At 33.6% G+C, this 13168-nt stretch overlaps 1 protein-coding gene across 1 annotated transcript; it reads right to left on the bottom strand.

Moving 5' to 3' along the window:
• Positions 1-7143: 7143 nt before the first annotated feature.
• LOC128214394 (uncharacterized) lies at positions 7144-9289 on the bottom strand. Its single transcript, XM_052920836.1, has one exon. It carries the CDS (start codon positions 9058-9060, stop codon positions 8098-8100), a length of 963 nt encoding a protein of 320 aa, XP_052776796.1. The 5' UTR covers positions 9061-9289; the 3' UTR covers positions 7144-8097.
• Positions 9290-13168: the final 3879 nt, after the last annotated feature.

Consider the following 13168-nt stretch of genomic DNA (forward strand, 5'->3'; position numbering starts at 1 on the left):
TTCATTTATTTAACAAAAGGCCAGTCGTTAACGGCAGGTCAATTGGTTGCAAAATTCACGTTGTGCTGCGTTAACGCCTAGTATTTTGTATTCGTTAACACACTTTTATGGCAACTATAACGTACCGTAAAAGGACATCTTATAGAGATCACAAAAAAGGTTGCCAATGGAAGTTACTACTTTTGAACATTCGTTTCGGATATTCAAAAAATGTGGCTGAAATGTTAAGGAAATAACGATAAAGATCGCAAAAAGAGTTCGTGGTTAAAGAAAAATATGTCTTTTTTTTGCTTTAGAAATTGGTCTGAGTATACAAAGCGATGTGTATATTAAAGTTTTGCCCCACCTGGTTTGAATGGGGACGGCTGGCACACACACACGGGTTAAGAAAAACTGCCAAAAAATGGTTATCTCAATCCCACATTAGGTACCATTGTTAAAATATGTGGGGTCTGAGGTGCTTCAAATATCAACATTTATTTAAACAAAATCAGGCCAGGTCCATTTCCCGTGTGGTGTTCAAACGTTCTTGGCAACTTCCGCCTTTATGAATGACCTGCTGTCTAAAGCATTATACATGCCTTGGTGCAACACTGGTTGGTACATTACCAAATACTGTAGATAACTTTTTAAAATTACCACCATTCATTATCACTGCCATGCCACTTATCATATGGTTCATAATCACTACCATAGTATCTATCATATGGTTCATAATCACTATCATAGTACCTATCATCTTCATCATTATCATCATAATCATAGCACATTTTTTCCTCTTTTTTTCATTAACACTTTTAGAGTACCTATCCATAAAGTCCATAATTTGTTCCTTTGTCCAGTCGTAGACGATTTCATCATCATTAGGACATAACTGATAAAGGTAATCGCTTATTTCCTTTTCAAACTCTTTCCTCTCTTCATCATCACCATCACATACCTCATACTGGTATTCATCTATTTCCCATCTCTCTGCCCTCTCATATGCGTTATCATTATCGCAAAACTCATACTCGTACTCATTTGTTTCGTTTTCTCTGTCTGCACTCTTAATTTCATCATTACTATCGCAGGCAGCTTTCACACTGGAACTCCTTTGATTCATCTTCGCTCTCTGCACTCGCACATTCATCATAATTATCACAGAACCAGTACTGGTACTCCCTTGATTCCTCCCACTCTCTCTCTGCTATATCGTCTATATCACAACTATTACAGAAATAGTACTTGTACTCCCTTTATTTTTCTTTTCTCTCTAGCCTGTCGTATTCGTCATTTCTTTCGCAATAACTTTCATAGAACGCATACGTGTACTCATCTTTTTGTTTGTTTATTTCTACCCTCCCGTTTTCATCATAACTGTCACTACAGTCATCACAGAACTCATATTGATTCTCCCTTAATTCTTCTCCATTCTCTAGCCGCTCGTATTCATCTTTCCTATCACAGATCTCATACAGATGTTCACCTAATTCTCTTTCTACAATTTTGTAATTATCATCAATATCACATTATTCAGTCTGGTATTCTCTTAATTCATCTTCCCTCTCGGCACTCTCATATTCCTTATCACCTTCACATGGCCCAAATGTATACTTCCTTACTACTTCTTCTCTTTCTTTCTTCTCATAGTTTTTAAGTCTAACTCGGCGTACGTCCATGTCATTTTTAACCTTTTTGCATGTTTTACACATATGTTTGTGCTTTTTCAGCTGCTTGTTCGAGAATGCGTCTCTTGGAAAGAAACGGTGACAAGCCGTACAAGATACAATTCCTCTTGGAAAACATAAAGATCTTTTATCTGGAATTACGTCAACTGGAAGATACTTGTTGTTTTCGAATTCGTTATAGATCTTTTTAAGTCTACATAAATGTGCGATGCAATTTTCAGTCTTTTTATTTCTTCATCGTTGGGGTAGAAGAAATCAAACAGACTGAACAACGACATCACGTCGGTTTTTACATATTGTATCTGTTCATCGGATAGATGTCGCTTAACCGATTCTTTTTTCAGCTCCATTCCGTCTTCCTTTTGTTCGTCAATTTTATCAGATTTAACATAAGTCTGTATACATTCCAAAAGACTATTCAGACAAATAGCACCTAAAGTGTGATCTCCTGTTTTCCTATTTATCGTTTTTCCCACAAACACAGGACGTTTCAATACCTCCAGCAGTTGAATGTCGATCACACCATCCAGTTTTACATGGAATTGGTGAAACAAAGCATCAGCATCCTCCCTGCAATCAAACATCAACTTCATCACATTTCTGTCTTCTAATATTTCACGTAGACCTCTCTCAAACGGCAGTGCATTCAGTTTCTGTATGTCCAAGATAAAATACCTTTCCTGTGTAGATAGGAGCTTAATGCTACCTTTACGTGAAAGGCTTTCACCTTTGCAGTTCAATGCACACATTTGGCCTTTCGAAACTGCTTGCTTTATTGCATCCAAGCAAACCTGCCAATGTTCTTCCTCTCCAATAAAATGATATTCTGCATCTTCACCTTCAGCAGCGTTGACGATGTTTGAATCATACTACGGTTTGGGAGCAATTGATTCTGTATCGGGCTGTCTCTCCATAATCTATTGATACCCTCTCAGAGATAACTTAAACATCAAAATAATTTAAAAACACGGACGTTCTATTTTATGACAATGGCACATCTCATATTTCATGGATATCATTATTATTCGGATAATATAGATTACAAAACAATCGAATACAATGCAAGAAAACAGTGTTATTTTTCGACGCATTTTGTTTATAATAATGGCATATCTCTCAATTGAATGATATCAGTAGTATTCGAATATGTAAAAAATAATCGAGTACTAGGAAAGTAAACAGTGTTATCTTTAAATGCAATCATGAAGCCGCGTCTAATACGAATTTTTTTTCACGGGCTTTATGGGTATTGAATGAACTATTTATACTGCTAGTGACATCTATACTTATGTTAAAAATCTTGTTCAAATGTCAAGTTATACTTAAACGTAGTAAAAGAACCGTTTTAGAACATGCGGACAACCAAATATAAAGAAAAAAAGTTTAACATTCATTACAGGGCGATAACGCAAACCTGGGATGCCTTTCACTGTACTTCACTTGTTCATATAACGTTTCAACTCAATTTCTTTAAACGTTTAACGTATATGTGTATACATTATTTCGATAATGATTACACATCTTTACAATAAACCCTAACTTAAAAGTTTTGAGCCAATTAATTAGTGTTTTTTTCATACACATTTTATGTTATTTCATTTACAATTCTCATTATTTTTATCTCTATCAATCAAATTTTATCTTCCAAATATAACTGATCCCCGATGGAAATACATTTTTGACCTATTCGGGGCTTTCCAAGCATTGCATGTCATATATAGTATTTCATATCACAGGTTTTACTCCTTAATCAAAACTATGGCACCAACCATTGATTCATGGCATTTTTTCTCAAAAGTCAGAGTTCATTACTGATATTGCCACCCCCTTTATGTGATCTAGCTAATACACTGTAATATGTCAAGTTATTAGATCACAGGAGGGTCTATTCTGTTCACAAGCTCAATAATAGCATTGTTTTCAATTTCAAGGGGCCACAACCCAGTCATGCATTGGCGTCTATGACTGGTTTTCAAAAAGAAGCGTGATTAATTCAATATACGAGAAACAGAATTTAGTAAAAATGTATTTTTTGCTGGAACTCTTTTGTGCTTAGTGAAAAAAATTGCGTATGGATATGCGATACGTGGTTGTCATGGATATGCGCGTAGTGATTCAGATTATGTTAATACTCAGATCGCTCTTTAAATAGTTCTTAAGAAAGCGAAGCATTATTTCTTAAAAGGTGCGTGAAAACTGTTTTATGGTGGCATTTGAAGCGAGAAATAATTATTTATCGTTCTAAATATTGCCACAAGACAAGGTTTCCACGATGCTACAGACGACAGTCTTCAACAAGGGTGGTAATTACAATGTGATGACCGTAAAAAAGGAGTTCCATACGGGCATTTTATCTTCGCCCGTGGGCAAGATAAGAATTTCTAGCATGATTAAATTATTCGATCTACTTAAATGGGGTGGGAGAAAATGAATACTTATTCTTGTATATTATTATATCATGTTTTAAACCTGTGAAATGTGCACCCGGAAGAGTGTAATAATTCAATAAAGGTTAATTGAATAAAGCAGAGCATGATTTAAAGCTGCAAAGCAACTGACTGTTTATGGTTCTCGCATCATACGAAATTGGCGTACTTTTTTTTAAATTAATGTATACTTTGTACATGTATGTATCTCCATATCTATTGACATAATAAATAAAGATATTGATTTGAATTGCATTGCAGATCATGTTTTATTATGTTTTATGGTCCAAATCTTACCAACAGGATAACGTTATAAATAAAATCAATATCTCATGTCCTAGAGGCTTGAGTCGAAACTAAAATCAATGTTTTAAACGTTAGGCTTAATGAACTATAAACACCTCCATCTTTTTTTATTTAACCGAATGACTACCATTTTCGATGTCCTTCCGTTGTATATGCTATTTCTTCTTTTCTCAATATCCCTAAACATTTGACCAGCATTTTCAAGTCCCGCTAAATGTTTACTTTGTTTATTAGCATACATGAATAACATATCAACGAACAACAATCAATAAACTTTTAAGCATCCTTGATTTCATAATTACTTAATAGTACTTTTATTAGTAATCCTTACCTTGTCGATGATGTGCAGAAAAGAGGCTCAGAACAACTAGTCGGGTTAATTTTCAATTCCGAACCATACCTTTCAAGTGCGTTAATCCTAACTTGAAGTATTTATTACAATGTTATCTTGTTTATACATTGTATTGATTTGGATTGCTGATATGTCTTATAAAAATTGGCTACACCAAACCTATTTTTAGATCCAAAAATACTATATAATTTAGGTTTTCGTTTCTATTTGTACTTCCATAGTTATATTTCCTTTGGAATGTGGGTCATTAATTTTTAACTGTAAAAAATGATATCATTGTCATTACAAACATCATCCATGTAATCAATGTTATTGAAGGAAACCAACGTGTGGCCCATTCAGTTACTCGCCATTCATCACTAACTTAGTTACTATATATTTCGTTATCTAATCAAACTAGCAAGCGATTTTTTTCAAATAATACGAACATTATATATACAAATTTAATATTATATATAAACATTTGTATACCTAGTATATTTGTCGGCTGAATACCTTCAAAAAAATCCCTAACAACTGAAATGTATCGTCTAGGGAAAATGACGAATAGCGCATTTTATTCCTTCTATTACTGAGTAAAGGACGGCGATGCACTTTAAGGCTTAGAGATCATTTGAGGAAATTTACATTTCTGTGTATGTCAAATATATTCAGCATGGTGCCAAACAACTGATGATTCGAAACATTAATTACATATTATTTTCAGCCTGCAGAATTTTGTAGTATCATAAAATGCCCCAGTTCCTAAGTTGTAAATGCAGACCCCTCAATTTTAATATTCATGCGACTTTCCGAGTTAAAATTCTTCGTATACGTAGTTATATTGAGATTAATTGAACTCTTTTTCACAACAGTATCAAAGTAATTTAAGCAATATTTATTTTTGTTCGTCTTGCACTGTTTGAAAAAAACAACAAAATAAAAAACTATTTATTCCAAACGAGAGCGCTCATCCGCTGTTGTTTTTTGTTAAGTCGAGCAAGGGGCGTAATTTGACACTTATCAATGCAAGAGTTACCGGCATGCTACCCATAGGTGTGCCTCTGGCAACGTGTGTACCAAGTTTCATTTGAAAATATGAAACGGTTTTCGACCTAAGGTTAATGACTTAGAAGAACGACGCAAAAACGGCACAGTACCTGGACTTTCTTTCTCCGATAGACAAAAAGGCTAAAATTGTGAAAAGCGTATACAAGTGTTTTCTCTATTTGGAGAAAAAATGTTTAGAAACATTATTTATCGACCTACCGACCAACACATAATTTACATGGGTCGTGGGAGGCGTTACATAGACTAATTTAAAGGGAATACACACTAGATTGTTAAACAATCGACAATTACAGTATTTCTTCAAAACATGACAATAATTGTTAATACGAGCTAGTATGAGGCCGACATATAGTTTTTGTCTATGTCTCAGCTAGTTTTCCCGTTAAAAACTGGTTTCCGGTATGTATATTTAAAATGTTTAAGTCACGTGTGTTTAGTACAAATACATATACCGACGTGTTTTTTTTAAAATTTACTGCGATTTACGTGGTAGGCAGACCAAGAAAAAATCGTATTGGAAAAAAATCGAATGATACATATGTTGAAGGCGATATGATAGATCAGTAATTAAGATTTAATGCGTTGTATGCAACGAAATCAATTTTATGTAAGTTTATTTTACAATTTTCTGTTGTTCTTTCATTTGTATCATCTGGTGTATAGTCCCTTTAAATCTTATTCTTTCATGCTTTTCGATGAAATATGGGGTTTTACCAGTGAAATAACAACAGTGAAAATATCAATTTGATATTTTCACTGCAAAATAAGGGGTGAAAATATCAACTTTCAGAACTACTTTAAATTCCTTTGTTGTTACATGTACTTGCCTTGATCAAAACAGAACACTGGACCTCAATAAATTATGTCAAAAAATGTTTAAAAAAATATAAAAGAAATGTTTTATAAATTTAAACAAATAAATATATAATTGGAAATTAACAGCTTACCGTTTATTACCGGTTATCCCGTTTATCAAACATTTTACTGATCTTTGAAGCTGAATGTTCGAACATTTGCTTTCATACCAAACAAATTACAGACAAAAACAACTGTTCGAACATAAATAAAATTTTATATCATCGTTCAAATGTATTTTGAACTGTTAACCATTGTAGTACGTAAAATGAGCTTCCTGGAGAATTCACACAACAATTTACAGATAGATCCGATATTTTTTACCCCACCCACACCTCAAAATGTGTCAACAAACTAGCGTGGCATTTACTCTTTTAATATCTGGAAAACAAACATTTTAAATCGAAACAGACTGGTCTCTGACAGTAAGTTGACTGAATATTAACTTACTATAAAAACACGCGTACATGCAGCCTAGCTTAAACTAAGAAAAATGGTTAAAATCCAATGAGTATCCACATTTGTTTTGCTAACACATTTGACCTTCCAAATTTTCATTCTTTAAATAGCGGCGTAGTAATTTGGTTATGATTCATGTCCATCTTAAAATAAAAAGTGTTTTCATTATTTTTGGAACATATGTGCACTAATAATACTTCATTGTTTACTGTTCATAAAGCTTTGCAATAAAAAACGAGCGAATATTAAGCTATAAGAATGAATAGCAGAGAACTATTTCTCAGCAAACCGAAAGTAGAAAAGTTGACAGCTATAATTATGCATGAGGGGCGCGCCACGGGTAGCGGCGTAAAGCCCACCCTTTTCAAAACAGGGGGTAATTCAGAAATAAATAAAAAAAACAAATAAAACTCCGAAAATAAGCATAAAAGAAACAGAAAATTTGTTTATTTCAGTGTAAGATCGTATTTAATTTCACTCGTGATCATAAAAAAAACTACATTTTCACTCGTGGCTTCGCCACTCGTGAAAATATGTTTTTCTATGACACTTGTGAAATAAAATATGATCTTACACTGAAATAAACAAATATCCGCTATTTCTTTGCTGTTATGTGGTGACATAAGTTGAGCTCATTTCAGAAATTACTTTCCGGTATATCGTCGATAAGAAAGCAATAATCATGAAAATACATCATTTAAAAAAATGTCATAATTACGTGCTTTTTAGCTTAATCATATAAAGTTATTGCTTAAAAGGTGTTTCTTGCATCAATATAATGAATTTGAATTGAAAATAACCTTGTCATATACTACGGAGCTGACAATTTTTTTTCAGCTTAAATTCAGAACATTCGTGAGTTACAAATTTGAGTGACAATTTAAAAGAAATAACGTTATAAGACCACAAAAAAGTTGTCTGTGTTTTCAATCAAATACTTACAAAAGTATATCAGTTTAAAATTGAGAACATCTTAAAATTACCACCATTCATCATCATTGTCACAATACTGATCATATCGGTCTTCTTCATATGCCCACTCTTCCCTCTCTGCTCTCTCGGGCTCACTATCATATAACTCATATTCACACTGGTCCCACCTTGATTCTTCTTCCCTCTCTGCCCTCTCGTAGTTTGCAAGCCTGTTTTTCTCTTCGTCTTTATCATTCTTTACTTTCTTGCATGTTCTACACATCTGATTGTGCTTATTCAATTGATTTTTGGAAAATTCATCCCACGGAAAAAGCCGATGACATGTCGTACATGAAACAAACCCAACTGGAAAACTGGTTGTTCCCTTATCTGGAATTACGTCAACTGGAAGATACTTGTTGTTTTCGAAATCGTTGTACACACGGAAAGGAATAGACCTTTTTAAGTCTACATAAATCTGCGATGCAACTTTCAGCCTTGTCATTTCTTCATCGTCGGGCTTAAAGTGGTCAAACAAACAGAATAACGACAGCACATCAGTTTTTGCGTATTTTATCTGTTCAGCGGTAAGAGGTCGCTTCGCCCATTCCCTTTCAAGCCCTTTTCCGTATTCCTTATGTTTAACCATTTCCTCGAATTCAATATTTTCTTTAATACAGCCCAATAAACTTTTAAGATAAATCGCACCATACGTGTGGTCGCCTCTTTTCCTATTTATATTTTTTCTCTCAAACTCGTGACGTTTCATTATCTCAAGCAGTTGAATGTCGAGCACACCATCCAATTTTACATGGAATTGGTGAAACAAAGCATCAGCATCCTCCCTGCAATCAAACATCAACTTAATCGCGTGTTTGTCTTCTAAAAGTTCACGTAAACCTCCCTCAAACGGAAGCGCTTTCAGTTTCTGTATGTCCAAGATATATGACTTTTTCCGGGTAGCTATTGACAGGAGCTGAACTTTACCTTTACGTGAAAGGCTGTCACCTTCGCAATCCAATGCCAACATTTGGCCTTTCGAAACAGCATGCCTGATTGCATTCCAGCAATTCTGCCAGTGTTTCTCTTGGTTAATAAATTCATCATCTCCATCTCCACCCTCCGCTGTGTTTAAAATGTTTGAATCAGTATCCGGTATTAGAGAAATTGGTTCTTTTGTCGATACTTTTGTTGCCGATATGGGAGAAATTGGTTGGTCTATTGCCGAAACAGGATGTATTGATTCTTTTGTTTTCAATATTAGAAAAAAATGTTTCTTTTGTTTCCGATTTGGGAGAAATCAGGGTTTTTTTGCACGTCCCCCCATAAGTCCCCCTCTCGCTGATATCTAAGCAAAGAATAAGCATAGCTTAAACATGTAACTACGGTTACTAGTCTTGGATAATCGAAAACATTTCATAATCGATAATCAAACCGAAAGGGACAACGGCCCACGAACATCAAATCGGATAAATCGAAAGTGTATTTCCGAACAAAGCATTGGTACGAAAATATCATTTATGTTTATTTCACCATCTTCTATATAATGTATGTGTCTAAAATTAGGAAATTACGTATATATCACGTATCCCTCAACAACTTATATATTTAACATATGTACTGTGGTTTTGAAGTAGACAGTTTCATTGTAAATGATAACAAGCTATTTTCGTCAATGGTTATCACGTAAGTTAATTTACAATGGCCTCTCTCATTCTTCATAGATATCAGTTTCACTCAGCGTATTATGACAAAATAACCAAAACAAGAAGATTACATTGTTATTATCAGTATAAGAACTTTTTAATTCTTACCTTTACTGTTTTTGCCAACAAGCACTTACAATATAGAAATGTGCGTTTATACTATCCAATTGATCTCGTATTTACTTCATTGTAAGCATTCCCCATTATCACTTTTGCAAAGACAAATCGAACACTTCAAATCAATGGTTAGATTACACCTTATTCAGGCTTTTGAAAAGCAAGATTTAGGTGTCCCTGAACGAACACACATAGAACATTTTTAGAAAATGGTAAGGTAAAAGGTATAAACGAATGTTGATGTATGATTAATTCAATAATTGAACAAAGCAAATGTGTTTAAGCTATTTAAGAAAGCTATCAGGCCGCCAAGCAATTTTAAAAACGGATTTTAAAAGCTTTGCCAATAATTTTCTGTATTAAGCATATAAAGATAAAATACGTATTTGAATTAATGAAAAAAAAACGAATGAAACAATGAATGTAATAACATCTGAACGAGTAATGAACTCAACAATAACTTTTACAATAAGTTACATTATACAATACGATAGTCAGATAGGTTAACATGTTGATGCTTGGTAAACCCAAACCATTATGGTATCACTTTAAAAATGTTTTATAATTCTAAAATGCAAAATTTATACCAATAATAAAACAAAAAAGCTATTTTTATCTCTATACATGTAAGTTCTATAGAATAGTATAATACAAAATGATAAATTTAACAGGCAATGATATATATATTTATATATATAACATAACAAAACATATATATATATGTTTTGTTATGTTGGTCCTCCTTGTTTTCAATATTGCTTATTGTTTCCTATGCCACTAAATTGGATGGATGTGATGTTTTACACTACTGGAATTAGCTTTTTAATTAAAATACAAAAGAACCAACCTCTATACACAAGTTCTGTGCCATTTGTATAGCCCTCATTTCGACCCCAGCTAGTATATGTTGTTCCTGCTGAAAAACAAAACAAAACAATTGCATTTGTTGTACATACAAGCAACACAAGTCATTGTTTGGAATATGTCCCTTCCCACTTTCAAGCTTGTTTAATCCTGCTCCACGACATTAATACGTTCGTTAGGGAGTATGGAGTAGAGGTTTGGTGTCGAATAATCGAACTAATTACACTTGTTACAGGAAAACCTTTCAAGAGGTTGGAGATATTTATCGGACACAAAATATATGGCTTGAATCTTTGTCTTTGAACTGTGACCTTGTATTTGAGCCGGCGCCCTTAAAACAAATGTAATGCATGCCGTCTTGCTGTGGTGAACCATTGATCCGATTGTAATGCAACTCCTATAGAGATGTTTACGAGATACTGTGCGAACACGAAGTAAAACAATCGGACAGACGGATGGAATAAATTACATCTATACTGAAAACAATTAATTTTCCCGTGCGTAACATAGAGGGAAACTGAAACAGGTGAAAGCCAGTATAACAGGGTTGAGTTTTAAGTTAGTTTAATCGTATTTTATTGTAAATAATAAACACACGTGGTATACATATTTTCGACAAATAATATTATTGTACAATTGGGTTGGGCCACAAGTTGTGACAACATTAGAAAATGGCCCTCCCCGAAATGGCCTTATTAAACTAAGGGACCAGTTCATATATTGCAGAACAATGAGCACTCTCAATATTTTCCACGTTGCAAGATCAAATGTGAAGTTCAGTGTGTTTTATAAAACTTTACACTTTAATTGCTGATGAAACCTTAAATTATAATAGCCCTGCTTATCATTTTGAAAATTTTGACTCTAAATAACAACTCGACCATCTCCGACAAGCTTCGAGATAGATACTGGCCGAGGTGTTCTGATTTATCAATACCATCCCCCCATAATTGAAGGTTACACGGTACCATTACAATGTTTCTAAACCTTCAACGCAGTAATCTCCCTTGGCGAAAGCAAAAAGGCGAGTTACATTGAGCTTAATTGTTTGTTTTGAAAATGTCATTCGAAAGAATGAACTCCAGATAATTCCCTCTGATAAATAGTTTTTTTATCCCCGTTCTATTTACTCAAGACTGAAATGTTGTCACAAAAAACATACAAATAAATAAAAAATACACTATAAAATTAGCCCAGAATTAACATAACTGGGTTTTCCCATGCCGGTACAAATATAAGGTGAATTTCATGCTATTGAAATTCATTGTTGGAATAATTTAGTTTGTACCGGAGGATAAGCTTGGAAAAAAACAGAATATCTATAATTCCGGGCTTAAACTAATGTAACAATATTATCAGCCACAAAGTCCTTCGAACTAATTGAAATAATAACCATTTTTTTGGTTATCTACATGCACATTTTTCTTCTAATTTGATTGCGCCGCCTTGATGCTATGCATCAATATTTTTCTTGTATCTATATTAATTTCATTTCTAATCTAGCAGCCTAATATTTTGGCCAAGTTATATTCATATTTTACATTAATTTTGTGTTTGTTTTTTCTGGACGCAATAGTTTACCAATGTAGTAGACAGTTTTTAAAGCAAGCATGCTTAAAGTAACATGGTACTGTTACCATTGTGTAGAAAAGTGGCCTATCAGGCTTCTTACAAGGGTAATCGATTAAATTGTTAATGTTATATATAATTAAATGATATTAATGATATATAAATTAAAAATTTAGATGTTGTTTCATTGATACCGTTATATAGTCGTACGATTTTCAAAATGCTAGTATACATTGTGTGTCGAAAGGCAACATTTTGCTTAAAATGAAGACTTTAATCAAAGATTTCTTTTCTTTAACTACAACTTTTTAAATAAAACAATGGGCAGTCTTTGCCGCTTAAAGAGCCCCGCTTTCGTATTATTACCAACGTTTGATATGGTGATTGGTTTCATCAAACACTTCAACAAACCTGTTTTCAAAATAATGTTTTGACAGTGCTCCGTCGGACGGCCGTATTGTGAAAAGGTTTGTCGAAGTGTTTAAAGAAACTAAACTCTCAATCAATCTCTGTTAAATACCCGAAGGCGGGCTCCGTATAAGCGGCATATACTGTGCTAAGTTTAATTCAACATGGTGAAGAAATAATGAAGTTATCTTTGTTTGAAGTCTACATTCTAAACAAAATATTGCCTTCTGACGTAGCATTTATGACGCAATTTATCAAGTAGTATACACACACACTGGTGTACAGGCAGTTAGTATCATGAAATTATGCAATGTGACTATTCTACAGCGTTTCAAATGACGAGTTTTTAGATTAATTTTGAAGGTTGGAGATTTATTGTTAATAACTGTTAATCGTTCTTCCTTGTTACTGTTTATTATCCATAAATGACCAAAAAGAAACATAAAGTCACAATCGTGTCAATGCATCATTCAG

Source organism: Mya arenaria, chromosome 13 (genome assembly GCF_026914265.1).
Source record: "Mya arenaria isolate MELC-2E11 chromosome 13, ASM2691426v1".
NCBI classification, from domain to species: domain Eukaryota; kingdom Metazoa; phylum Mollusca; class Bivalvia; order Myida; family Myidae; genus Mya; species Mya arenaria.